At 48.6% G+C, this 26,099-nt stretch overlaps 1 protein-coding gene across 2 annotated transcripts in view; it reads left to right on the forward strand.

Moving 5' to 3' along the window:
• The first annotated feature begins 1,042 nt into the window (after window positions 1-1,042).
• The window catches only part of LOC105694624 (insulin-like growth factor 2 mRNA-binding protein 1), a 39,372-nt gene continuing 14,315 nt past the window's right edge, over window positions 1,043-26,099 (forward strand). For both annotated transcript variants that reach the window (XM_012415486.1, XM_012415487.1), the window contains exon 1: window positions 1,043-1,837. In XM_012415486.1, coding sequence (XP_012270909.1) covers window positions 1,749-1,837 — 89 coding nt within the window. In that variant the 5' untranslated portion in view covers window positions 1,043-1,748. The remainder of the gene's footprint in view (window positions 1,838-26,099) is intronic.

The raw sequence follows: 26,099 nt of genomic DNA on the forward strand, positions 1-26,099 counted from the left end.
AAAGGATATATTTTCTACGTTTCGCCGGTTTATTTAGTCTCCGTTACCTCCCTTCTTCCCCTTACGCCTTTGTTTCGACTATCTATATTTTTCTAGCGGTTTCTCGTCTTACATTATTTTATCCACGCGTTATGGAATATTGTATCAAAGCGCACAAATAGCTTTTCCATGATCCTGGGGTGTAGATTCAGCCTGGCGAAGGTCAGGACACCATGGCCAACCTTCGACGGAGGTCGAAGGTAAAATCGATGCCGACGAAAGAGACAAAGACTGAAATAGAAGGGGGTAAAAGGTGTCCGGCTATAAAAATATCGTAAACGTAATCCACTAGTTATCTGCGACTTCCTGGGATAAATTCCCTGATATATACAATATCCTTGAAAAGCCTCGAAAAGCCCAAAATTACCGAACCGTGGAGGAATCCAACGGCAAATAATTTCCCTGAAAGGCATCGGCGGTAACCTCCTCGACATACCCAATACGTGGGAGAAAAGTTGAAAAATTGCATAATTTCCGAGTAATCCAGGGCGGTAAATAATTTCCCATAGAAGCATCGACGTCCCACGAGGTGTCGCTTCCTCGGCGGCAGGGCGCACGCGCGAGGAATTCCTCGGCGGGCCGAATCCTGCGTGCGCGCGTCGAAGCCGGCAATGGCCCACTGGGAGGGCCGCGGCTTCCGGGGGTGGGGGGCCCGAGGTAGGGTGGGAGGGCGGCAGTAGGTGCCGGCGTCCGCAAGATGGCGCGTCGGTCGACAGCGGCGGCGGCGGCGGCGATGACGCACGCGTTTCCTAATCGGCGCGCCGGCCGGTCACGCGCCGTGGGGCGGGGGTGCGCGGGGCGGGGGCGCGCGGGGCGGTGGCCGGGGATCGGCGGTGGGGAGTCAGTCGAGGTGGGGTCGGCGGCGGGATGGGAGGTGAGCCGGGGAGTGGGAGAAAGCCGGCCGCGGCGAAGTGGAGGGGGCAACTGGGCGCGGCCTACGGTGCCGGTCTCGGCTCGGGCGCGCACACGATTATAAAAATAATATCAGTGTTACCGCGCTTTCTCGCTGGATATATCCCGTGTACCGGCTGGCACGCACGCTGCCGTTTTCACGCAGTGTGCCCCGCGCGCGCGAATTCTCATTCATTCCCGGTGAGTCCAAAAGTACCGCACGTCGCACGCGCGAGATCACCACGCAGCCATAATTCTCAGTCACTTCCCCAAGGACCACTTTCGGTATCGGAATTACCCAGGAACCTCCCCAAATCGGATACACCGATATACACAAGTATACCTAACCTATAAGAACACCCGGAACCATCCATCGAGTACCGGTTGTCGACGGCGATCTACGGCAACCTTCGGTAACCCGGCACGCTCTCCTCGAGGCATATCCAACGTGCTCCGCCGCGTCCAGGGCGCCATACGGACGGCAGAGGACCGGCGACCGAGACCAGCCGCCACGAGGAAGGCCGAACCTTCTCGAACGAACGACCGAGGAGCGTCCGGAGGAATTTCGCGAGTGCCTCCTGGACGGAGAGTCGGCGGCCGTTCCCGCGCTGACCGCTGGTCGATCCTAGTGCGCCGAGGCTCCGCGATCGCCCGTGGCGCGCCTGTCGCTCCGCGAGGCGGCGACACTGCCGACGCGCCCGGTGGGACACCCTCGAGGGACGCCCTCGCCGACTACACTCGGCTCCGTCTACGACTAACCTGGTGCTCGATAACCTCGACGCGTCCCCCGAGACCGACACGCGCGGCCAAAACGCATCATGGCCATGGAAAAGTTCCCCGAGGCCGGCATCCTTCAGCAGGAGATGGAGAGGCTCGAGATCGAGGAGAAGACCGCCGAGGGAACGAGGTAATACGGCGCCGCCATCTTGGCCGCGCGCCAAATTCAAACGCGGAGTGCCTGTGTATTTAGAGGTTAAGGTGCACCGTGATGGGTGGATAGGGCCCCGGCAGAGGGTGGCTTTCAAACGAGGTCGATACGCTTTTCCAAACGGAACCCCTTTGTTGGCTCGTTGACCCCTGACCCTCGGCGAACGGGTCTCGGGCGGCCGACATCTTGCCCGGAAGAATTCCGCCAAAGAAACGCGTCGGTTCGCCAGTTCCCGGCCAAGAATTTAATGCCCGCCGGTGCAGGGTTGTCCCTGTTCAAAATCAAGTCGAAAACTTCTGAACCACTTTTTTTTTTCTATGGTGCTTGATTTGTGATGATTATTTAAAATACGTATCTCGGCCTCCTGAGAGTTTAGCGCGCCGATAAGCCGTCTAATTATCCAGGGTCGTTGGGTGTTTTTTTTTTTTTTATTCATTATTGCGGGAAAGTACGCGCGCAGGAATATTTTCCGGAATTTTGTCGGCCTCCGATTTTACGTATGCATGTTTTTTTCTAGGGGATATGTGGTCACGTCGCGACGGTTATTCTTCCATATCCAGGGATGGTTAGGGCATTCTTGTCGTGCTTACGGAAATAACGCGGTAAACGGGAGTTGAGGTAATTATAGTTTGTAATCTTTCGGAGGTAAACACGCAGCCGCGTTTCGACGAGTCGATGCGCGATGATGGGACGTAGATATGTAAATACGCGCTCCGCACTCTCCCTGCCCCGACAATGAAGTCTTATTTTACAAGGGGCAGAATGGTTTAGCCGACTAGCACACTTGTAGAAACGGGCTACAGGAGTCACGGCAATGGGACGATACCGGCCGCCTTTCGATAAGGCGTGCTGCACGAGAGAGTCGTTACCTCATAGCTCCAGTAACTTGCCGTTGATAGTCTCGCGTCGAGGGCTTCTAAGCCGACCATTTCTGAATACACGGCACTCCGGACTCTACTTTTTACCTCCCTCAATTATACAAAATATCCCCGATAATTCTTCTTATAAAATTTCTAACAAACCGCATCCTTGGTCGGGTAACGACCGAGAAGTTCGGACCCAAATTTCGCGTTTCGTTGCCTTTCTTCCTTGCCGCCTAAATTTATCGAGGACATGTTTTTTTTTTTTTTTTTTTTTTTTCGGCATACGTAGGAAAATATTTCATACTCGTAATTAAATTAAGGGGGTGTACCGAATTGTTTCAGATTACACCGCGAATATGGAGGCGCTAAGGGAGGTCCCGACGCCCATGAAATTTCAATTTTTGGAAAATTTGTTTTTAGGAATATCTGTAAACGAGGTTTCTTAAAATTCAAATTTCATGGGTGTCGGGACATTCCTTATAGCCTCTGTATTCACGTTGTAAAGTTTGAAATGATTCGGTACATCCAATTCGGAGAAAAGTTTCACACACGAGACCTCTTTGATGTCACTTTCACATCCCCTTAATTCCCCCGGGAAATTTGAATCGCATGAAAATACTAAATTGTAATGCAGACATTTTTTAGCTGTTATACATTTCTCTGCCAATTTAGTAAAGTTTCCGAAGGAAGGTACTCCAGGGTTACATCCACGTTTCATGGGAGTGCAAATATATTTGCGATTTGCGCAATTTTTTTTTTAACCGCAGTAAGTGCAAAATTTTACCGTGCATAATTTTTTTTTCACGTTAAAATCGAATTCCTCGACCTGGAAATCTCGGGAAGCGTGTCAACGATCTACTGAAACTGAACAGTGAAAATTTTGGGTACGATCCAGTAAAGAACTCGAGACTCGGCAGCGTTTCGCGCCAAGTCGGCAATTCGAAGTTTGCCGACGACGTCGAGTATCTTAACGGCAGACTCAGGATCGATTCGGTTGTTTTTTACAAGAAATATGATCCTCGGAAAATCTCGTCGAAAGTCGAGGTGAAAGTCTGCCGACGATTCGGGTAACCTAGGTTGCGACTGATACCTTTTACGATTGATAAGATTATTCGAGATTATTCCCCGATACGCCGAGGTGCCGGTGAGGTTTCCCGGGAAAATATGCCCAGCTTTTGGATCCCGGTAAGGGGATATAAATCGGTCGAGGGAATGTTTCGCTTTGGGGTAAATCGAGAGTGAAAAGAGGTGCAAGGTTACGTGCAGGAGTTTTGCAACGAGTCGTCGGATTACTTCGCTCGTTTGACCGAAACTGTAAGGCTGACACGTTTCTCGCGAAAAAGAAAAAGAAATGAGAGGAAAAAAAAAGAAGGTTGTATATCCGTTGCCGCTTTCCTTTGTTTGCTTTCATTGAAATCACGTAAGCGTGAGAGCGGTAACGATAACGGCTCCTTGAAATCACGCATGCGCGATAACGGACGGTGAAATGTTAATTAACGAGATACTTCCCAGATTTAAGGACATTGTGGACATTCTTTCTCGCGGGATAGAATGTATTCCTTAGATGGGCAAAAGTCGAATTTATGAATATCGAATTACGTGGAAGTGCCGAAATTTTGGGAAAACGAGGGAAATCTTAATGTGGTTTTTTGGCACTGTTGTAAATGTTCCCGAAGGCGCATTATGTCGTAAATGCAGGGGCAAGTTTTGGTCTTATCGGGATCACGGCGTGAGGCGTAATTTTTTTTTTTTCTCTTATCAAGGTTTCCACGTGCTTAACTTTGTTACGTTTTTGGGAAGAACAAGTTAGGACGTATTTCTCAAGGGCCGATGTTGCACTCCGGGGAAATTTCCATTTTTCTTTTATTCTTTGCAATTTCACTTTTATATACGCTCCGTCTCGTGGATGCGTTAGTCGGGGCGCATAATAAATAATTGAGGTGATAAGGGAATTTAATAAAGCGGGCGTTAATTTAATCGTCGATCGAGGAACGGTCGTCGCTATCAATGAAGTCGCCGAGATCGGGCAAGGTTGGATCGCGATTTGGTCTCTGGTGTTCTATGAAAGTCAGATTTCGGAGTTCATCCTCTCAGCATCCATTGACCGTCCGAAGCGTTATCTCGGGGCCAGAACTCCGGTTATCAGGAGGCGCGAAATCCACCGACCGGCGACAGGCCGAAAACGATGAGACTCCGGTCGGATGTAGAATTCGGTCATCCATTGATTACGAGAATGATTATCCAGCGATTTTAGGAACCTCGTCGGTCGTTACGTTTTGGTTTTTCCGACCTCGCGAGTTTTCGGATACCTGTCTATATTATGAATTTTCGAATTTTTTTCGACGTCCAACATTTTTTTATCTTCATCGGTGTTACGAGTTTTCGTCGACATCGTGAATTATCGGACCTCCATCGACGTCGCGAGTCATCGGACCTCCATCGTCACGAGAAGTCATAAAATCTCCATCAAAGTCGCAAGTTGTCCGACCTCGATCGACATCAAGAGTCGTGAAATCTTGATCGGCATAAAAAGTGAAATTTTCATTGACGCCGCGAGTCATCGGACGTCCACGGACGCGAAAAATCATAAAATCTCCGTCAAATTCGCGAATTGTCCGACCTCGATCGACATCAAGAGTCGTGAAATCTCGATCGGCATCAAAAGCGAAATTTTCATTGACGCCGCGAGTCATCGGACCTCCATCGACGCGAAAAGTCATAAAATCTCCGTCAAATTCGCGAATTGTCCAACCTCGATCGACATCAAGAGTCGTGAAATCTCGATCGGCATAAAATATCAAATTGTCATTGACTCCCGCGAGTCATCGGACCTCCATTGTCACAAAAAGTCATAAAATCTCCGTCAAAGTCGCGAATTGTCCGACCTCGATCGACGTCGCGAGTCATCGAACCTCTATCGACATCAATAGTCGTGAAATCTCGATCGACATCAAAAGTCGTGAAATCTCGATCGGCATAAAAACTGAAATTTTTATTAACGCCGCGAGTCATCGGACCTCCATCGTCAAAAAAAGTCATAAAATCTCCGTCAAACCCGCGAATTGCCCGACCTCGATCGACGTCGCGAGTCATCGAACCTCTATCGGCATCAATAGTCGTGAAATCTCGATCGACATCAAAAGTCGTGATATCTCGATCGGCATAAAAACTGAAATTTTCATTAACGCCGCGAGTCATGGGACCTCCATCGTCACAAAAAGTCATAAAATCTCCGTCAAACCCGCGAATTGCCCGACCTCGATCGACGTCACTTCGTCGTCGGAGCTCCATCGACGTCCCGATTGGTCGGGATTGGTCGGGATTGCTCGCGATTGGTCGCGAGGTCCGATCGGAGGTCCCGGAGCGTGTTCGACGCAGGTCGAATTGTGCATCCGCCCGAAATAGCCGGGTGACTCGCGATTTGCAGTTACGTCACGCCGCGGGAGAACCGAAATCCGAAGGAGCGGGAGCGAGAAGGACACACGGGGGCCGACTCGTCTCTCGTAGAATGTTTTCCTCGGCCGAGCGACGTGGCCTTCGCGCTCTCCCGGCTTTCCGACTCGACGGAGAGAAAGAGAGGGAGAGCGATAAAAAAAATCACCGGGGCTATATTTTGCCCCGCGAACTTTGGATGGAGCGAGACGGCGAGAGGGAATCAGGGGGGGGGGGGGGAGGGAAGAAACTACGCGGAGGCGGATGTCCACTCGAGGACGCTGGAAGGAAACGTTGTCTCCTCCCGGCACCGACCTCGGAACGTTGCGACTCCACCCGGACTTCCGGCTCCCGATCATTGCTATGCGAAACGAAGGCCCTCCCCCCGGCCACCCCGCGAACCCCCGGACTGGTCGAGATCGCTCCAGGAAATACGGAAACCGGAACCGATACGAGGATTCGCCCTGGACATCTGCAGTTGGGGCCGACGAATGGGCAGGAAGAGGCCAGGGAAAGCGGAAGGAAGAAACGGGGTTCTCGACCACTTTGGCGTGGACGCGCCGAGGAGGAAAACCGGAAGGAAAAAAATAGAAGGAAATCCGGACGCTTGGTTACCTTATGTCGAGCAGAAGGAGAGGAAGGGAATGCGGAAGAAGGGAGGAAGTCCAAGTTTTCTGGATTTTCGGGGTATAGGAGGAAAACTTGGAAGGCTCCGTAGGGATGTCCAGGATTTTTCCCACTTGGATTTCCCGTCTTCGCGATGATGAGGATTCGACGAGGAGATGAACTCTCTCCGGGATGCCGAAATCCTAGAATCTGGTGAAAGTCTCCCAGACTCGGAGAAAGGCCTGCTTAGGCCTAGGGATGTCACGACCGTGGAACCCGCTCCCCGTGACCGGTGAAACTAGGGACTCGAAGGAACTAGAATCCATGGGAAAATCCTGGACTTGACGTAAAGATATAAAGATACTCATCTCGGACGAGTACATCGACGTCGATTTTCCCGATAGCTTTCTCTCCAAACGTCCACCCAAAATATAATATCTCGCCTTTGGTGTCCACCTTATGGTGCCTCTCTTCGCGGAAAATCCGCAAGACCGCAAAATGCGGTAAATCGGAAGGATCGACCCCTGGAAAGAAAATAATAAAAATGAGAAAAGGAATCGAGGTTTCGAGCCCACCTCGCGCCCATGAAAAAACCATAAGCAGCCGTGACTCATGGGGAAGGTGCCTACCTCTAGTCTATAAATGCCGTGAAGTAGGCCGAAAATAGGCCCTCCCAGCGTATCGGACGTCGAGGGCGATATACAAAATAACGGGCGGAAAATAGGCCCCGGTATTTGTATAGGTACCGAGCCCTACATCGGCACGGATAACCGACCGGAAACGGGGAAATAAATCTTGGCCCTCCGAGGACTCGACTTTATGGGAGACCATGAAGGCACCTCTGCCTTTACGACGCGTAGAGGAGTTACCGACTTCGCGGGGATAATATTACTCGGCGATTTCTCCCAAGTCCGGGGATGAGTCTGCGCGTAATCCCCTGGTGACAAATCCCTAGATCCCTACCGAAGCGACGCCCTGAGAATACGATATATCACTGAACCGAAGGAATATTTTATTAAGCAGAAGAATAATTATCCTACCGAAACAAACTGGAATTAATTAAATACAACGTCTCTTTGGAAATTATGACAATTCCAGTGAAATAATTATTCCATGAATTAATTGTTTCTCTGGTACCGCGATATTCTTTCCCTGGTTAAATGAAATCTTCTTTCTAGGTATGTAACCACGGGAAAAAGGAATAATTTTTATTAATCTTCCCTGCGCAAATTCTGCCCGTTTGAAGCGTCTCTTTGGCATTAACAGTGATAACGTTTGGTACTATTTTCTCTCGGTACCGGTCTTGATTTCTTGACACTCGGGACGAACGTTTACCTCGAGCACTTCGTATGTAGGTATATCGAAAACACCCTGGTTATCAATAGTCACCAGGACATCTTGCTCTCGTTACAGTCCTGGGGAGAAACTTCTTCGACTTCGGTCGACGTTTGTAAACACTCGGATTTACGCTCCGCGTCCGTTTATCTGACCACGTGCCTCTACCGGGGCTCAACAGGTCGATATTTTCTCGTGTAAACTGGACTTTAGGTGAGAGGACTTTCCTATGTCTAGTCATCTTCCAGTAATCATATGTGGTGGGTGCGATATGTACAGGTCGCGGGTACGCGAGCCACGTGGCTTCTATTCACGCATCCGCCTATGGCCGCCATCTTGCTTTTGGTTATACCTAGTTACGTACATACACGTGTGTATTAATTAAACAATCAAGATCTAAACAAATGAGTTCTACTCCTTCATATATAAAATAATTTCCCTCTAACGAGTTAATCTCGTAAAATGAGATATTATGGAAAATTACTCCACTTAATTTCGTTGATGTGCCGTCTTCATTTTTAAACATTACTTTTTTTTTTTTTTTTTTTCTTGAATGAGACATGTTTCTTTATTTCAGATGTTGAAATAATTTCATGCTTTTTATGGCGTGATCACAGAACGAATCTTTGCTTTGGAGGGAATATGTCGATTTTCGCGGTATGTCGTAAAATGAGATATTATGGAAAATTACTCCACTTAATTTCGTTGATGTGCCGTCTTCATTTTTAAACATTACTTTTTTCTTTCTCTTTAATGAGACATATCTTCCTTTTTATTTCAGAAGATGTTGAAATAATTTCATGCTTTTTATGGCGTGATCACAGAACGAATCTTTGCTTTGGAGGGAATATGTCGATTTTCGCGGAATCGTCGCTGCATCGTTTTCATTTAACCCTCTATGGGCCCGTGTAACTTTCAGGTCACATTTTAAATGAAAAAAATGTTTTTTCATTTGCATATATAGGTTCCTAATTGCTGATTTTACGTTCCCCCAATTTCTTTTTTTTATTTAATGAAAAATTCGGCCCATAGACGGTTAATAAAGAAATTAGAATCGGAATAATTTCTCGCTTCTTCGTGGCATAATCGTAGGTAGAATTCCCGTTTTTTAAGGGTGATACTACGTTTGAAGGGAAGCGGAAGTCGGTAAGTCGGTTTTCCTGGGCTAGTTCGTTAACATCTCGTCGAGTCGTCGGTCTCGAGGTCTGCTATCTCGTCGGCCGCCGTCGTAGAACCGACTCTGGAAGCTTCCACGTGGCGCGACGCTCGGCGCCTCTTTTCCGAAAGCTACGCGCTTTTCAGAAAACATGCCGCTCGTCCCTGGGCCCGCCATGGCTTATTCCCGGGCGGAGGATTCTCAGAAGGCAGGAGACCTCTCCAGATCTCGGGAAACCGAGGCCCGAGAGGAAGCTGCGAAATAACGAGATTACGGGAAAAACAGGAGAGGAGAGACTTCGACCGCGAGTCGAAAAGGCGCGCCGGCGCTCCAGGAAAACGGAAAGTTTCACGCCGCCGGGATGAAACGCATTCCTACTCCCGGGGGAATGCTTTGAATTGGGATATTAAATTCGGGAGAGAATGCCGGCGAAAGCGGGAAAGTATGACGTTAATTTTTTTTTCCCAGGAAAATGCCCGAAAGAAGACATTTTCCACGGGAGGGTTTTCCTTCTACTCGATCTTCCCTCCTGGGGAAAATTGCCGGATTTGGAAATAGATTCGAGCCGGTATGAAGGATTTCTTTGGACGGAGGGAATTCTTTCGAATCGATTAATCGATTCGATCGAGTCGGGATTTTTCTCGGGGGGCTTGAAAAAAAAAATAAGGAAAAGAGTCGCGAGTCGGAAAAGCGGTTTCGTCCGGTCGATAGGAACTGCTCGCATCTGCCTTATCGGCCGATTACGAGCTTCGACTATCGTCGAACGGGAGTCCGCGCGGGCCTCGAAAAACTATCGATACGTGCTCTTAAGCTTGACCTCTCGAGGTCCATTAAAACTTCCGACGATATTTCACTCCCGGTCGGACCTTTGCTCCTTTTTGCGACTTTCTTCTTCCCCGAGGCCTGCGAGGCCTTTATCAGCGAGCGTTTATATCGCCACTTCCTCCATCGCGTCCTGAGAATCATGAATGAAATTTCTCTAATTACGATTTATTATTCCCCTAGTGGCCCTCGCATGGTTACACTTGTCTCGGAATTTTTAACACACCGTGTCATCGAATCAAAGAAATACTTTCCAAGCTCGAGGAATCTACTCGGATGAACTCGAATAATTGGATGCAACGGTTCTTCGGAATCATGACAATTCCAGTTGATTCGAGGTAAATAATTATTCTTTTAATTAACGGGATATTCGGTTTAATGAATTTTTTGCTGTTTTTCTTGGTGTAACGTCGGGGCCCGAATTTTTATCGGGAAGTTTCTCAAAAATTCCCGATTGGGTCGAGACGGGTCCGAATAATTACCAGGATATTTTTATTAATTTTTTATATTATGTGCGGTAGGTGGAGGTCGACTGTTGACGCATGATTTTTTTCGGCTTCTTTTTCTCTCTTTACGATAGATGCGTGCCGGGGTCTTCGGGGAAGGAAGGGCGACACCGACAGCGCGATGTGCGCATGCGGAGTGCGCGACCGCGACTGCGGGCCTACGTAGTTAGTGGCTCTATCTTTTGGCGGGTAGCCGCAATTCGGCGAGCCTGTCGGTAAAGTCGGTGCCCTCCTTTCCCGCGCGAGACGCGTTAAGGTGGTGTCACTCGCGTAAAATCGTCGCGACAAATCATTGGGACTGAAATCGATTCATAAAAGACAATGTAGAAGAGCTCAAAAAAAAAAAAGTCCCCGAGATTCGCCGCCACGCGTGAAGACACCGCGAAAGTCAGGCAAAAAGGAGAAATTTTATTTCCTATCCGTGAAAGTGTAGTTTAAGATATAGAATTCCAAGGATTCCAGGAAATTATTTGACTTTGTTGGTTCTTTTTTTTTTTTGGAAGAGAGAGAGATCGACGGATAAGCACAATTCTTCTCGTCGTAGTTGGTCATTTCGCGAAAATTTCGGCATCGAGTTTACGTCGGACCGGGATTTCCCCCAGCCGATGGAAAAGTCCTTCGACAAAGGACCCTGGGGCCCTTTATTCGCGGAAGTCCGGGGACTCGAAGGTAGGGCGGGGAACATCTGCCCTCCTCGAGGACGACATTGAGCGATTTCCTGGAAGGCGGGCCCAGGTCAGAGCATACCTCTTTATCCTTCTACCTGGGGCAGGGTTCGTGCTCGATACGGAGGAACGTGAAAGCCCGAAATCTGGGACCGAAGATCCGAGGCCCGACCTGGGACCCCGGACCGCCTAGGTCTCTAGTTTCTAGTTTCTTTCCCTCCTCCGTCTACCTGGGACCGCGCTAATCCCCGAAAGATTTTTCGCCTCCGATAGGATCGGATCGATCCAGAGAGAGGTCGAAACTCCTCGATCTCTCCTCCCATCGGCGTCGCTTTCGGCCGAGGTCGAATTTGCCAAATTCCTCGCTCTCGGTCTGATGACGGTCTCTGGTGTGATAGAGGTATCGAGGTTTCGTCCGAACGGGATTCCGACACAATTTTTGGATTCTAGTCGCGGAATTAACCTTAGAGCTTCCTCTTTTCGCCCCGCCAAGATGGCCGCTCGAGTCGGGACCCTCACCCCGCCATTTGTCTCACCGATCATCGTAATACGGTCGAAACGATCAACCCCAATGCCTGGAATCATTTTTCGAAAATTTCAGCAGCAATTTTACGATATTTTCTGTAACCCCCGAGACATGGGAGAGTCGAGAATAAAATCGGACATCGTCGCGGCTTTTGAGGGGACCGCGCCAAGATGGCCGCCCGCGTTAGACTCCTCTCGACGCCCTTTGCAAAGCAATCCTGCCCCGTCTTCGCTGCTCACCGAGTGCATTCTAATCGGAATATAGATTCTGTGGATTCGATAACGGGCTAGGACGAAAAATTAGACCCTTTGCATCCAATATCTCGACCTGGGTGCGGCGTGGATGTCGCGGTTGCGGGCATCGAAAGTGCAGCATCAGTAGTTCTCCGATGCATGGCGCGTATGCATACGCGAAGGGTGCGATAATGTCGGAATTATCCTCGGCTCGTCTTCGAAGTCGACTCTCCGGGGTCTCGTGTTCCTGGTCGGACCTCTTCGAGGGCTTTGTGCGCCTTTCCATCGACATCGGAGCCCTTCTCGGTAGAGGGGCCAGGAACCGAGGACTTGCACGCCCTGCACTTAGGCCTTGCACTTTTCAGAAAATTCGTCACATCGACCGATAATTATTTACGCGATTTTCCAGTCGCGTAAAACCAATCCACGTGACACGGATACTTCGCGCAAATCCAGGGACTGGGGTATAATATAGTTTTAAAAAGCCCATTGTTTATAAGATGCATATTTGCGTGTCGAGAATTAGACGTTTAGTATTTAATATCCGATGTCTGTCACTTTGACAGTTAATCGTGATTTTTAATAAGGAGCTCTCGAAGGGGATGAGGAATGCATGCGCGGACTGTCTGGAAATAATGAGTTCGTAGGGATTTTTAATCGAATGTCAAATCCGAGACGACCGACTGCAGCGGCCTCCAGGATGCATCCGCCAGGACGATCGGTATCGCGGCTTCCTCGCCGCGAATGCGTCCTCTCGCCGGACCAGGGCTTTTAATTAATTTAACGGAAATACTCGGCAGACGGCGAAGGGAGGGAACCCAGAAGTCGAAAGCGGAGGAAAAGCAACATCTCTGACGGGACGGCGTTTTCCCCTAGCACGTCGGAAATTCGATCGATGCAATTCCTCGTTTACCCTCGGACGTGTACCCTCTTCAAGAGGACATGATTGTTTACGGACATTTTCAACGTGTACAGACATTGAAATTTCATGGGACCTTCCTTATAGCCTCCATATTCACGTTGTAAAATTCGATAACACTCGGTGCACCCAGATTAGGGAAAAGTTCGCCTCCACTTTCGCATCCCCTTGATAATTTAAATTAAAATTAGACCTGGGTTCGCGAATTGGGCGAGATTCGATCGATGCAATTCCTCGTTTACCCTCTTCAAGAGGACATGATCGTGTACGGACATTTTCATCATGTACAGACATTGAAATTTCACAGCCTCCGTATTCACGTTGTAAAATTCGATAATACTCGGTGCACCCAGATTAGAGGAAAGTTCGCCTCCACTTTTGCATCCCCTTGATAGTTGAAATTAAAATTAGACCTGGGTTCGCGAATTGGGCGAGATTCGATCTCTCGGAAATTCCATCGATGTCGTGCACGGACATTTTCAACATGTACAGACATTGAAATTTCATAGCCTCCGTATTCACGTTGCAAAATTCGATAATACTCGGTGCACCCAGATTAGAGAAAAGTTCGCCTCCACTTTTGCATCCCCTTGATAATTGAAATTAAAATTAGACCTGGGTTCGCGAATTGGGCGAGATTCGATCTCTCGGAAATTCCATCGATGCAATTCCTCGTTTACCCTCTTCAAGAGGACATGATTATGTACGGACATTTTCAACATGTACAGACATTGAAATTTCATACTCCGTATTCACGTTGTAAAATTCGATACTACTCGGTGCACCCAGATTAGGGAAAAGTTCGCCTCCACTTTCGCATCCCCTTGATAATTGAAATTAAAATTAGACCTGGGTTCGCGAATTGGGCGAGATTTATAGCTTTTGACGATGTCCCGCGAAGTCGGACCCTTTTTGCTCTCCGGAGGGGAGGGATGCGCCCGTCGGTAAGGATATTCCCTGTAGGGTCGATTTCGGACTGAAATTGGAGGATGAACGGCGCGACCTAGAGGCGCGTCCTTCGCCCACGCACCTTCCGAAAGTATTGATTACTTTCTGCTTCTCCGGGAAGGAAGGGCAGGGCGCGCGCGCGGAGGCGGAAGGATAGGGTGGCGAAGGTTAAGGGAGAGAAGGTCCTGCCAGGTCCCGGGACCTTCGCCACTCCCCGGCAACCGTGTACAAGGATTAACCCACGGGACACGTCGAATTTCTCGCGGTCAACCCCTCTTTAGAGTTTTTCGAAGCCCTAATTGACGCCTCCGGAAGATTCGCCTAATCCTGACCTCACGACCTAGGACTCGCGTTTCGAGGGATAAAGGACGAGAAAAGCACGCTTGAAAACGGGCCAGTAAAATGTTTGGCCAGGAACACGTTTTTTATATTGACAAGAAGAAGGAAAAAAAAGGATTATTTCTTGGATCTTTTTTTCGTCTTTAATTGTTTCCACGGAACCAATTGTACGCCCTCGCTTGATCCTTCGCTATAGGCAAAGGCTCCATGATTATTTTTACCTCGTCCTTGGCTTTCTCTCAGGGAAGTCAATTTTCTCCCGCTTTGCTAAATTCCGATTCCATTTTTTGTTTCAGGTAAGGACACTTCGTGGACGGGATTGTTAAGGTCGCAAGTAAGAGTCGATGGTTCCTCCGATCCGGTGAGTCCTCGCGGGCTCCGATTTTCCGCATTTTCCTCATTTTCACCCTAATCTAATCGCCCTTATTTTCGATTCCTCGATTCGCCAATCAACCTCGAGGAGATCGAACTGAAATAACCTCGACCTCTCGGGGAATTTAACTCCACTTGAAATCGATACGCCAATCGAAAAGAGGGGAAACGATTAATTCCTTTGTTTATCATTATTTTTCCTCGGCAGAACTCGACGTACGATTCGGTAATATTTTTTTTTAAACCTTTGGAGTCCAGAAATCCCTTTTTGCGGGATTTTAAGACGGAGGATCTTTTCGGAACTTCTTTCAAAGCAACTAGCTGTTCACACCTCGTCGACTACGAGAACCGTGAACTCGAATTATGAGTTCAATCGTTTCCAACGAGAGTTCGTCCCCGTGCCAACCTTGCCGAATCCTTCCTCGAATTCGGCCGAGCATGTTAATTATGCCTTTTAACCCTTTCACGGCGAAGAGCCTTGCACTACGACACTTGTACTGGTGCAAAGTGAGTCACTTTTCCGCGATCGAAACAATGGCTAAAGGGCACTTGGGCCTTTCTCTATATGTCTTTTTTTTCATCCCTTCGAGGCGCGAGCCAAGCGATTGACTCTGATCGATACGCGAAAGAAACGACCAGACGATATTGGGAGGTGATAGGGAACGCGATACAAGGCGATTCGTTATCAGCGACGACGAGTGTGGGGTAGATACCTCGGAACGATTCCCAAGATCATATCGACCTAATCGTTGGCGATTTACAAAATGGCGATCCTGCAAATTCGCCAAATCCTCGGATTTTTTTTTTTTGCAAATTTTGCGAATTTAATGAGTCTTCCTGAAATTTCGCGAATTTCGTAAATTTCGTACGGAGGATTTATGAACTTTTATCATTCTCATATGTTTTCTTCACCTACACATTGGGGGTATAGAATTTATGGAATTTTTTGCATCCCATAAATTCTATGAATTTTTCCTCAGAGTGGAGGGCACTCGACAGGAAAATGTCTGATCTGAAGTTAGTAAAGAATGCGCCCGATCGGCGGGATCGCAGAGCCACCGATATACGATCCCGGTGACGACAGTAATTGTAACGTTAGAAACAATAACAGGGTCCAATTACAACCTGGCTCCCGTGCTCGGGTGTATCGTGGTCCTTGCGAGGAGTCGGGTTTCGATTACAAGAGGTTTTTCTAGAGCTCCGAGAAAACATCCGAGCAGCCCTCGTCGTGTCGCTAATCCTCCCAGCAGACATATAAATAAATAAAAGAAAGGAGCAGAGAGCCCCTCCCGCTGCTAATCCTCGCGACATATGCAAATAAATAAATAAATGAAATAAAAGGAACACCGATATCGGGCAATTACTACCCCGACGAGGGACTCCTCCGCGTTTCCGTCGTACGTAATCCGGGCTTAATGGCTCCTCCGTAGTCGGGAGACCTCGCAAGAAATTTCCCAATAAGGGGTACCCGGGACGCTTTTTTTTTTTTTTTCTTTTGCCAGCAGCCCTTAACGACGGAATCGCTGCGGAATCCGGCGGAGGGAAGCGGCCCGCTTGCCCGGAGACCGCGTCGAAAGCGAGAGTGCGCCGCACTCGAGAGACGCCGAGCGTCGTGACGTCGTGGGGTGGGTTTCCGGGCGTCGGGGGGTGGGGCTGCGCCCCCATCGATCCCCGAATATCTTCGCCCCTGAAACTGCGCTTCCGGGGTGCGCGCGCACCCCCCAGGTTTCCCGGGGAAAGTGGAGGGGAATCGCGCTTTTTTTTTTCACGTTCTCTAAGAGGCGTCTAAAGGTAAACCAATGATACTTTTACATGCACTTCTATTGAGTATCGATAAGTATCACCTAAAAAAACATATCCTGCTTAAATCGTGAAGAAATACTTCTTTGGAATTTCAATGGAATTTCCCGGTGTACTCAATGTGGGGGAAAAATTATTCCTGCTCTCGTCGAGATGAGGAATTTGTTGTTCGGTTCTTGTCTAGGGTGGATGGAAAAATTTCCCGAGTCTCGGGAGCTTTTTTAGGACCTCCGTTATCACGTGTTGAAGTTTCAGATTATTCGGGGCATCCAGTTTGGAGAAGGGTTCTATTAATATTTTGATATGCATATATGGTACTTCCGCGATACCTCGAGCGGTATCGGGTAGAAGGTAGAGTTTCGCGCCAAGTACGTCGTTAACGTCAATACCGGCATTAAATAGACGCCACGAGGATGGACCGCGGAACTCCCTCCACAGGGGTCGGGGGTTGCTCTCTTATCTCTCCCGAATCCTCGAGGGTCGTTGCTTTGTCGTTTAGTCTCGGGATTTTCGCCCGGAAGAGAGGTCCTCTTTGTGCCTCGGTTTCTCCTTTCTTCTCGTTTTCCCTCGGCCACGCATCGACCGGGTGGTCCGCGCGGTGTTGACGAAATGCGCTGCCCCGATAAGCCGGGGGCTCGCTATCGGCGGTGCGCGCGCATCGCGAGGAAGGAGCGGAAAAAAAGTGACGGAGAAATAGCGAGAGAGGGAGAGTGACTCTCTGCGCCAGATTTTGCACCCTACGAAAATAAAGACTGCGTGCATTATCGCGACTCGGCAACCGACTTCTCGGTAGGCCCAGCCATAACATGGCGGACTTTGTTCGCCATTTTGCTTCGTTGGCGAGACAAACGTGCGAAAAGATTTTTCCTTCCCCTGGCTCATGAAGGTAATTTCCTAAATTTCGATTCGTTTTCTTATTTTTTTCCCTCATTGTCAAATCGCGCTATTTGCACGCTCCCATTATTCCGTCAGTCATTTTCGATGGGAATGAAGAGCACTTGCGTTGGCCGACGTGTTTCAAATGTTGACGAGACAAACGTGCAAAAAGATTTTTCCTTCCCCCGGCTCATGGAGGTAATTTCCTAAATTTCGATTCGTTTTCTTATTTTTTTCTCTCATTGTCGATTCGCACTATTTGCACGCTCCCATTATTCCGTCAGTCGTTTTCGATGGGAATGAAGAGCACTTGCGTTGGCCGACGTGTTTCAAATGTTGGCGAGACAAACGTGCGAAAAGATTTTTCCTTCCCCTGGCTCATGGAGGTAATTTCCTAAATTTCGATTCGTTTTCTTATTTTTTTCCCTCATTGTCGAATCGCGCTATTTGCACGCTCCCACTATTCCGTCAGTCGTCGTTTTCGATGGGAATGAAAAGCACTTGCGTTAGCCGACGTGTTTCGAATTTTTCGGATGCTCCAAAATTTTATCCGAAAAAGCTCATTGGTCGGACGGTGTTCGCCATTTTGCTTCGCTGGCGAGACAAACGTGCGAAAAGATTTTTCCTTCCCCTGGCTCATGGAGGTAATTTCCTAAATTTCGATTTGTTTTCTTTTTTTTTTCCCCTCATTATCGAATCGCGCAGAGCGCTTGCGTTGGCCGACGTGTTTCAAATTTTTCGGATGCTTCAAAATTTTACCCGAAAAAGCTCATTGGTCGGACGGTGTTCGCCATTTTGCTTCGCTGGCGAGACAGACGTGCGAAAAGAATTTTCCTTCCCTTGGCTCATGGAGGTAATTTCCTAAATTTCGATTTGTTTTCTTTTTTTTTTTTCCCTCATTATCGAATCGCGAAGAGCGCTTGCGTTGGCCGACGTGTTTCAAATTTTTCGGATGCTCCAAAATTTTATCCGAAAAAGCTCTCCTTTCGAAATCTGAAATTCCGCGAGTTTGTTAAAGACCTCCGTCAGGACCTCCAGGATCACGAGTTAAAATTTCAAATCACTCCTTCCCCCGAGTTTGGAGAAAAGTCGTACATATATATATTTTGACGTTTCGATGTATATAGAATGACCCTTTCATTCCACCTTAAGGGTCGCCCCCCCCATCGGGGGGTAGTTTCGTCGGTCCTTCCGCGGGTGCAGCATCGCGATGCTCCGGATCCATAACAGTCGACGGCATTTCCGGGCGGAATGTTAAGGGAGAGAAAGAGGACCCTCTCGAGGGGGCGCTTCTTCCGCGGGCCTGAAAGACAAAGAGAGGGGGCGTCCCCTCCCCCTTTCCACCCGACTCGTTCGGCACAACCCCCCGACATAAGAATGCACGCACTCGACGTTTGTCTTCCGCGGTTTGTGCGCTGTGTTTATGCACTCGGGGGTGGAGGGCGCAATCTCGGCGTCGCGACGCCGCCGAGGCCGGGGGGACGCGCTGGCGGTCGCTTATTTCCCGCTTATTGCCTTAAATTGCTAATTGGGCCGGCTCCCGCGAGCCTTGCGTCCCTCTTCGACCGCGGCGTCTCGCTCTTTCTCGCTCCCTCTTGTGGCCGGTCCTATATAGGCGTCCTTCTCGGACGGCCCGACTCGAGGGCGGTCGTCCTTCTTCCCGGGGCTCCGGGTTCGACGAGCATTGTCGTACTTCCCTTATTTCCAGGGGACGCACGCGCCGGGACGGCCGAGGGGATGCCCAGAGAGAGAGAAAGGAAGAAAAGGAGATTAACGCGCTCTCCCTTGTACCCGGACGGCCTCGCCCCATTGTTTTCTCTCGGGGAAGAATTTAACGCGATCGATCCGCCGATCCTACAACAGGACACTCCCTTAGCGCGATAACCACCGCGGATCCCTTGATAAGGGCGTTTGCGGAGATCCCGGAAGCATTGCGAGTGAACGTCGTGGGGAGGATTGCCCGATTGACGGGACGTCTTAAATCGGTAACGTTTTTTTTTTTCCTCCGAATTGGGGGTACAGAATCGTTTCAAACTGCACAACGCGAATATGGAGGCTGTGAGGAAGGTCCTGACAATCGTGAAATTTCAATTGTTTTTTTTTAATTGTTCGGAGGCATTTTACCAATTTTTTTAGGGAAAATGAAATCCCTAGGGTGTAGGGACCTGCTTCGTGACTTCCACGTTCAGGTGTTAAAGTTTCATACGATTCGAGGCGCCCTGCTCCGAGAAAATTTGCATAAATCATGCCCCTTCGGTTTCGTATCACCTTAACGCCGCCGACCTCGTTATCCGGCAGCTGCCTCCCGACAGCTGTCGCGATTTTCGAGGCGCATCGAGAGCGGCTCATTTCCAGCCCCCTCTTTCCTTATCTCTCCTCCTCGAAGCGCATCGATAAGCCAAGCGAGATTGGCAGGACGCGACCGTAGTTTTTACATCCCCTTAAAGAATCCTTTCTCGAGCCCTCTGAAAATTTTTCGAAGGTCCTCGCCTCGCTCTTCCCAGCCGACCGTGATACGCCCCACGGTGCGTTTATCTCGTAACGAGTTTCGCCGTTAAACGAGTCCCCTCCCTTATCTCTCGCTCCTTTATCTCCGCGCGAGCATAATTCATCCCCGACTCTTCTCCCCGCGGTCTGAAGTATCTTTTCCCCTTTTCTCCCTTTTCCTTTTTTATTTTCTCTCCTTTTTGTTCAATTCGCCGATTGCCCCTCTCCCCCTTAATAAATAAAACCCGCGGAAGGGGGACGCGGCGGAAAAGCTCCGCCGCGTTCGACTCGCCTCCGATTGGTCGGAATTGAAAATTAAGGGGGGAGGGAAGAGAACGGGAAGGAAGAGGAGAGAGAGAAAGTGCGTGCACGCGTGCTCGAGGGAGCCGGTGCACAAGTGTTTCTTTTGTCTTCCTTCCTCTTCCTCCCCCTTATTCCGGATACCGAATCCGCCGAAATGCTCGCGGTCTCGCGAACCGCGTGTCCGTGTGCGTGTGCGTGTTCGCGGGTGTTCACGCGCGCCCTTAAGGCGAAAGTGGCATCTGAAGGGTCAATCGTTCGTCCAACGAATCGTATCAAACTTTACCACAGGAATGCGGAGACTATAAAAAAGGTCCTGGCAGCCATGAAATTTCATTTTTTATTCCAAAAAAAAATAGAAAATGGAATTTCACGGCATGCATTACATTTGTTACCACCACAGGAACCATATCTTTTTTGGAAAGAACCCGTGACAGGATCATCTGATATAACCAACCTAAGATTTTCTAAAACCGTACGTCAATGGTCCTTATCTATTCTCAATACATGAAAATACATGTATACACACCCCCACATACGTGCATGCTCATCAACGAGCGGCCGGCCGAGTATTGATTAATTAGGAAAAATTCCCGATGAAAGGACCGACCTCGCCTCGGAAAAAATATTCGGGAGTTACTTGTCGGCGCGAGAGGGGTGCGCGGGGGAGGGTCGTCGGTGGGGGGTGGACCCCACTCACAATGGGAGCGCCGTTCGCGACGAGCAACCCCCTCGGCCTGTCACTCGCTTTCAATCGGAATTACCCGTTTTGGACGGACTCCCCGGAAAAAAAAAAAAAAAGAAAAAAATGGGAACGCGCCCCGTAGAACCGATCGATCGCCGCGATTTATCTAACGCGATTTATCGAACGCGATATATATATACCCTCCCGGATTTATTTTTCAAGGATCATCGCGGTGGGTTTTCGCTTCTTACTCCTTTCGATATCTCTCGGTCCGAGGGGAGAATAATCCTACTTATCGCAACGTTCTTTCCGTATGTAGGAGAGTCGATTCAGAGAGAACGTATTTTCCCGCGCGAACTGGCGACGGTGGCGCCGCGGTGGCGGCGGGGGGAACTCGCGGCCGGGCGCCGCATTCGAGCGCCGGCGGGTGCCGAGTCAGTCAGTCGCGAGACTCGCGAGTCGGCTAACTTTCCGCGACTCGGGTCCCGCGCGTCGCCCGCGAGGTTTGGCTCTTTTCCCTCCCCCTTTCCCCCTTCTCGGTCTCTCTCTCTGTCTCTCCTCCTCCTTCCGGCTCCCGCAAGTCGCGCTCTTCTTCCCTCCTCTCTCTCTCTATCTCTATCGCTCTCTCGCGAGCGCCAGCCGGGCGCGACGCGCGCCGCGCGGACACCGCCGGAGGTGGGATCGCTTTGGCGCCGCTAAGGCCAGTCGCTTCCGATCGCGCGTGTCACGTGGCCGCGACGTAAGAGAGGTTAATCCGGACTCGCCTCGCCGGAGTCGGGGTCCGGCGCGAGGGAAGCGCCCCCTCCGGAGGCTAAGTGAGATTGCGACGGGCGGGCGATATTTAGTCGAATCGCTCTGTGATCGATTTTTTCTTTTTTTTTTTTTTCCAACTCGCATGAGATTGTGGACGGTTTTCGGAGCTCGGGGGATCCTGGGGAAAAGGGACCTTCGACGTTAAGGGGAAGTTAAGGCGGTCAAGACCCTGGTCAGGACGACAGTCGAGACGGCCACCCTTGGTTCCGAGGTACGTTTCTTTACTACAAGGAAATTCCTGGTAATGGTAAAGGATCGGCGATCGTTTACAGTTAACGATAAAATATTTTAGCATCACGTGAACGGACACGTGGTCTCGGTTTTTTTTTTTTTTTTAATTTAAATTGAAAATTTAAAACTACGGCGTTAATGCGGAGGCTGGGTGGAAGGACCTGACACCCGTGAAATCCTAGTTTTTAGAACGAAAATTTTCTGTTAAGGTAGTTTCTTTCGTATCGCCTTAAGCGTCGTGGTTGAGTAAAATTGATAAAGAGGGTGGGTCTGTTGGACCACGTGTCAGTGGTTAAAATTCGAGCACAATCCGAGACCTCCCCAATGAGCGTTAACAAAATCGTCGGCAATTTAAAAGTCGGCTTTATTATGGCGCTGAATTTGACGGGGAAATTTCTGTACAGTATACTTATTAAACATTTTTTTTTAAAGTTTTTATGTATACTTATTTTAAAGTCGGTCGTCGGGCGAGCCGCGTCGCGCACGTGTCACACCATGGCGCGGTGGCGCGTCGTGACTCGAGCCTTTTCCGCGGCCGACCTAACCTAACCTCGCCGGAGACGCCGGCATGCGGAGTGACGCGGATTGTCGCGTCCGGTTGACTTTTCTGCGATATGTCCCGGCCAGGAATCTGAGTTTTCCCCCGGAATCCGGTATCGCGGAAAAGTCAACCGCGCGGAGGTCTCCCGTGCTCACCCCGGGTTAAAAACGTCAAGTTTCCCCCGCAATTGCCGCGGATTAAGACCGCTCGGTAATCCGTTCCGACGTGGACGCGTAATTGGGCAAACTGGACGGGTCGGCCGTCCCGATTTGTGCCGGCGGAACGGGTTATCCTCCGCATTTGTATCGGCAGTAACGGGGCGAAACGAGTGTTCCGGACCGGAATACCCGCACGTCGGGATCGCTTTGCGATTGAATCCCGGGGACAAACGAGCGTCGCGACTTCGCGCCGATTTGTGTCGAGCCCTCCGGACGGGGTTTCGCGTTTCCACCGGAGTAATCGAAATTTCGTTGGGTATCCGTTTTCCGTTCGGCGGAATCGCTTCGACGATACCTTTCAACGGGCGTGATGGAGCCTCGATCAAAACCGTCGCTTATTTCCATTTTAGACGTTTTTTTTTAATTATTTTATTCTTTGTAACGACCTTTCCCGGATAAAACGCTCCTTTCTTTTTTTTTTTTTTTTTTGGATGAAGGGTGCACGAGAATGCAAATGCGAATCAATATGCAGATTTCATGTGGTTCTTACGTGAATTTCCATATTTTTATATATATATATTTTTTTTTGTTTTTGGTGAACCAGAATCCGTGATTAGATACCGTGAACCGATTATCTTCCCGCTTGCGTCAGGAAGCTCGGTTGCGTTTCGCGCCGAATACATATACTCATTTATGTATACATTTCAGTTGGTCGTTTCTGCATTTATTTGCATGCCATGCATATACCTACGTATATATCTTTCTCGTCAGTCTCGTGACGGTGATTTCAGGGCTCCGAGGAAATTCCCTCTTGATATTAAGTGCTCGGCAACTTTGAAAGGGTTAGGGAAAAAGAAAGAAAGATAAATGGAGGAGAAACTAATCTGACTCGCAGAGATGAGGGTAAATAGTAATTAACCGTGAAATGTAAATAATTGTCTGAATTTTCATCACGCTCTCAGTTTTTTTTTTTTTTTTTCCTGCACTGAGGAAAATGGTCGATTGACGCAAAGAGACGTGACATCGCGAGGACAAGATCTTGCGATCGAATACGTCCATTGCGTAAAGAAAATTGCTATAAATTAACGATATGTTGAGCAGTAAAAAATTGTTTAGAACTCGTCACTGTCGGTATCGATTTTTCGCCTCCTTGTTTAATTTTCCGAACTTTACGGGCCGCTCTTTTTAGCCCCCTTTCTATGGTTAACTTTAATTCGCGGGGAAAAAAAAACACCCCTCGTCGGTGGATCGTCCGAGTGGCCGTTTTTTATTTAATTCCCCGTAATCATTCGCATTGTCCCTTTGAGATCCTACGTCGGTACTGCAGCCTCCCCATTCATTCATTCCGAGTGGACCAATTAGACGCGAAAAAAATGCGAGAAACCCTCCCTCCCCCCCGAAAAAGATGTGCATTCATCGACCAAGGGACGCACTCGTCGGTGAAACGGCGAAACGATGAAACGAAACGGTGAAACGGCGAAAGGGTAAAACGGCGAAAAGATGAAACGGCTAAGTTGACTCCTCGGAGGCTAACTCCACTCACGGGAAGTCGGCGGGGAGGATGAAAAACTTTATTTCGATGCTCGGGGGGAAATTTTAACCCGAATGAACTTCGAACCACTCGAAAGGGTTTAGGACGAGCAATGGATGTGCGCGAAATAAAATTCGAATGTCTCTCGAAAAGGTGGAGGAAGGGCGCTCTTTTTTTTTTTTTGTTTTTCCTTTAACGGTGATATCGATTAAAAACGACCGAATTTTCATCGAAAGGTTCATATGTATTTTAACTATTCTTCCATGAAGATTGAATTTTTTCCCCTTATCTCTGGACTCGATAACGAGTTCCGCGGAGGTACATTCCTCGCGAGGAATCGTTATCGCCGCTGATTACCTCCTTATCCTGGCGGAATGCTGGAATAAGTATTACGAGAGTGCGTGAGATTCACTTCCGGCGAGAAGTCCACTCGGAGGTGCGTTATCTCGCGATCGATACCACACGGTTGTAAAATGATTGCGATAGAAGAAAAATGTATAAATGCCCTGAAAAAAAAAAAAAAGTTGGTTGACAGANGGCAAATAAAAATACCTGTTCCCCTGAGAAGGAAATAATAGTTGACTAAAAGGAATATACATTTTTACACACACAAACACACACACACACACACATTTCCTTCTCAGGGGAACAGGTATTTTTATTTGCCTCGGGAATTTCTATTTTCCCTAGAAAGTGATTTTTTTTTCTCGGGGTGGGTGTCACACTGGACGCGCGGTGTCCGTTGGTCTAATCAACCGCTTTTAATTTTGACATCTCCGTTGTGTTTACCGCATCGCGTGTACGGGAATCGATCGATCGCAAACCTCTCCCGGCCCGCAGACGAAACTCGACTGCGTTTCGCCGTGTAACGACCCTTCGGTCTCCGTTATCGTCGCCGCGCCGCCATATTGCGTGTCGCGTTATCGCACCCGCGAAGCTCTCATGGTGCACGGTGCGTATCCGCCACCTGGCCGCGCGCGGAAAATGAACCGCAACCCGTCAGGTGGCTCCGAAACGAGCATTCACTTGATACACGGTGCACGCACCGCGAACACGAGTGCACTTACTTTTGCACCCTGCGCGATCCCCGGAAAATTTTCGCCATTTTTTTTCTTTTTTTCTTTTTTTTTTCCCCAGCACTTGCTTTCCCTCCGTAGGAGAGAGATCAAGAAACTCGGTCGAGTTTTCGAGGGAAATATATTTTAGCGAGATACTCGTAGTCTCGAGTGACAATCCGGACTTCGGTTGACAAACGTAACATGTGTAATCTACGGATTTTTGGTAAATATTAACACTAGGTTTACGGGCGTTTTATGTATACCTGTTTCTACGAGCATCCGTCAAATTGACGGGTAAACGAAAACACGCGTTTTATTTAAAAAATCGATTTATTCAAATTAAGTCTGAATTAAACGACACTAGGCTTTACGTTTAAATGAATGATTAATAAGTAAAAAGTCCTTTTTTAAAAGTTATCACGGAAACGATTGGAATGCTCGTCCTCTCATCCTCGGAGTCGGAACTAGAAAGAATGCGCATCCTTTTCTTGCTACGACACCCTTTCAAGAAGTTTTCCTCTTCACTATCCGAAGATCCTTCTATCTTTCCACTTTCTATGCAAACTTTCACTCTCATCTTCGCCTTACACTCTCTGCAACGAAGCAAATATATATGGATTGTTTATGAAATTAGCTAGTCCGTCAATTAGACGGGTTTCGTAGAGATAGGTATACTACATACAGATTTTAATAATTAGAAGGCTTAGGAGAAAATAATTGCGTGTACAAATTCTTTGGATGAAATGATTAATTTACTATACAAAAATGGTTAAAATTAATGCTACGGTTTCTTCGGTATTTCTTTTCGAAGTTTCAATTCCGTCTAATTGACGGGTCCCGTAAACCTAGTGTTAATTAATACCGGGGAACGAATGCATGGATATAATTTTATATATGAGGTTGGTATTTATTTTTATTCATTTTCATGTTCATATTCTGTTGGAAAGCGTGGGGGACCCCACGCGGGTCCGTCTCGCTCGGCGGGTATCATCGTGAGAACTGCGCTAAAAAGTCGGTCTTGAGCCTCGATAAGGCGAGA

The sequence above is a fragment of the Orussus abietinus genome, unplaced genomic scaffold (assembly GCF_000612105.2).
Source record: "Orussus abietinus isolate OABI.00-Male unplaced genomic scaffold, Oabi_2.0 scaffold20, whole genome shotgun sequence".
In the NCBI taxonomy this organism is placed as follows: domain Eukaryota; kingdom Metazoa; phylum Arthropoda; class Insecta; order Hymenoptera; family Orussidae; genus Orussus; species Orussus abietinus.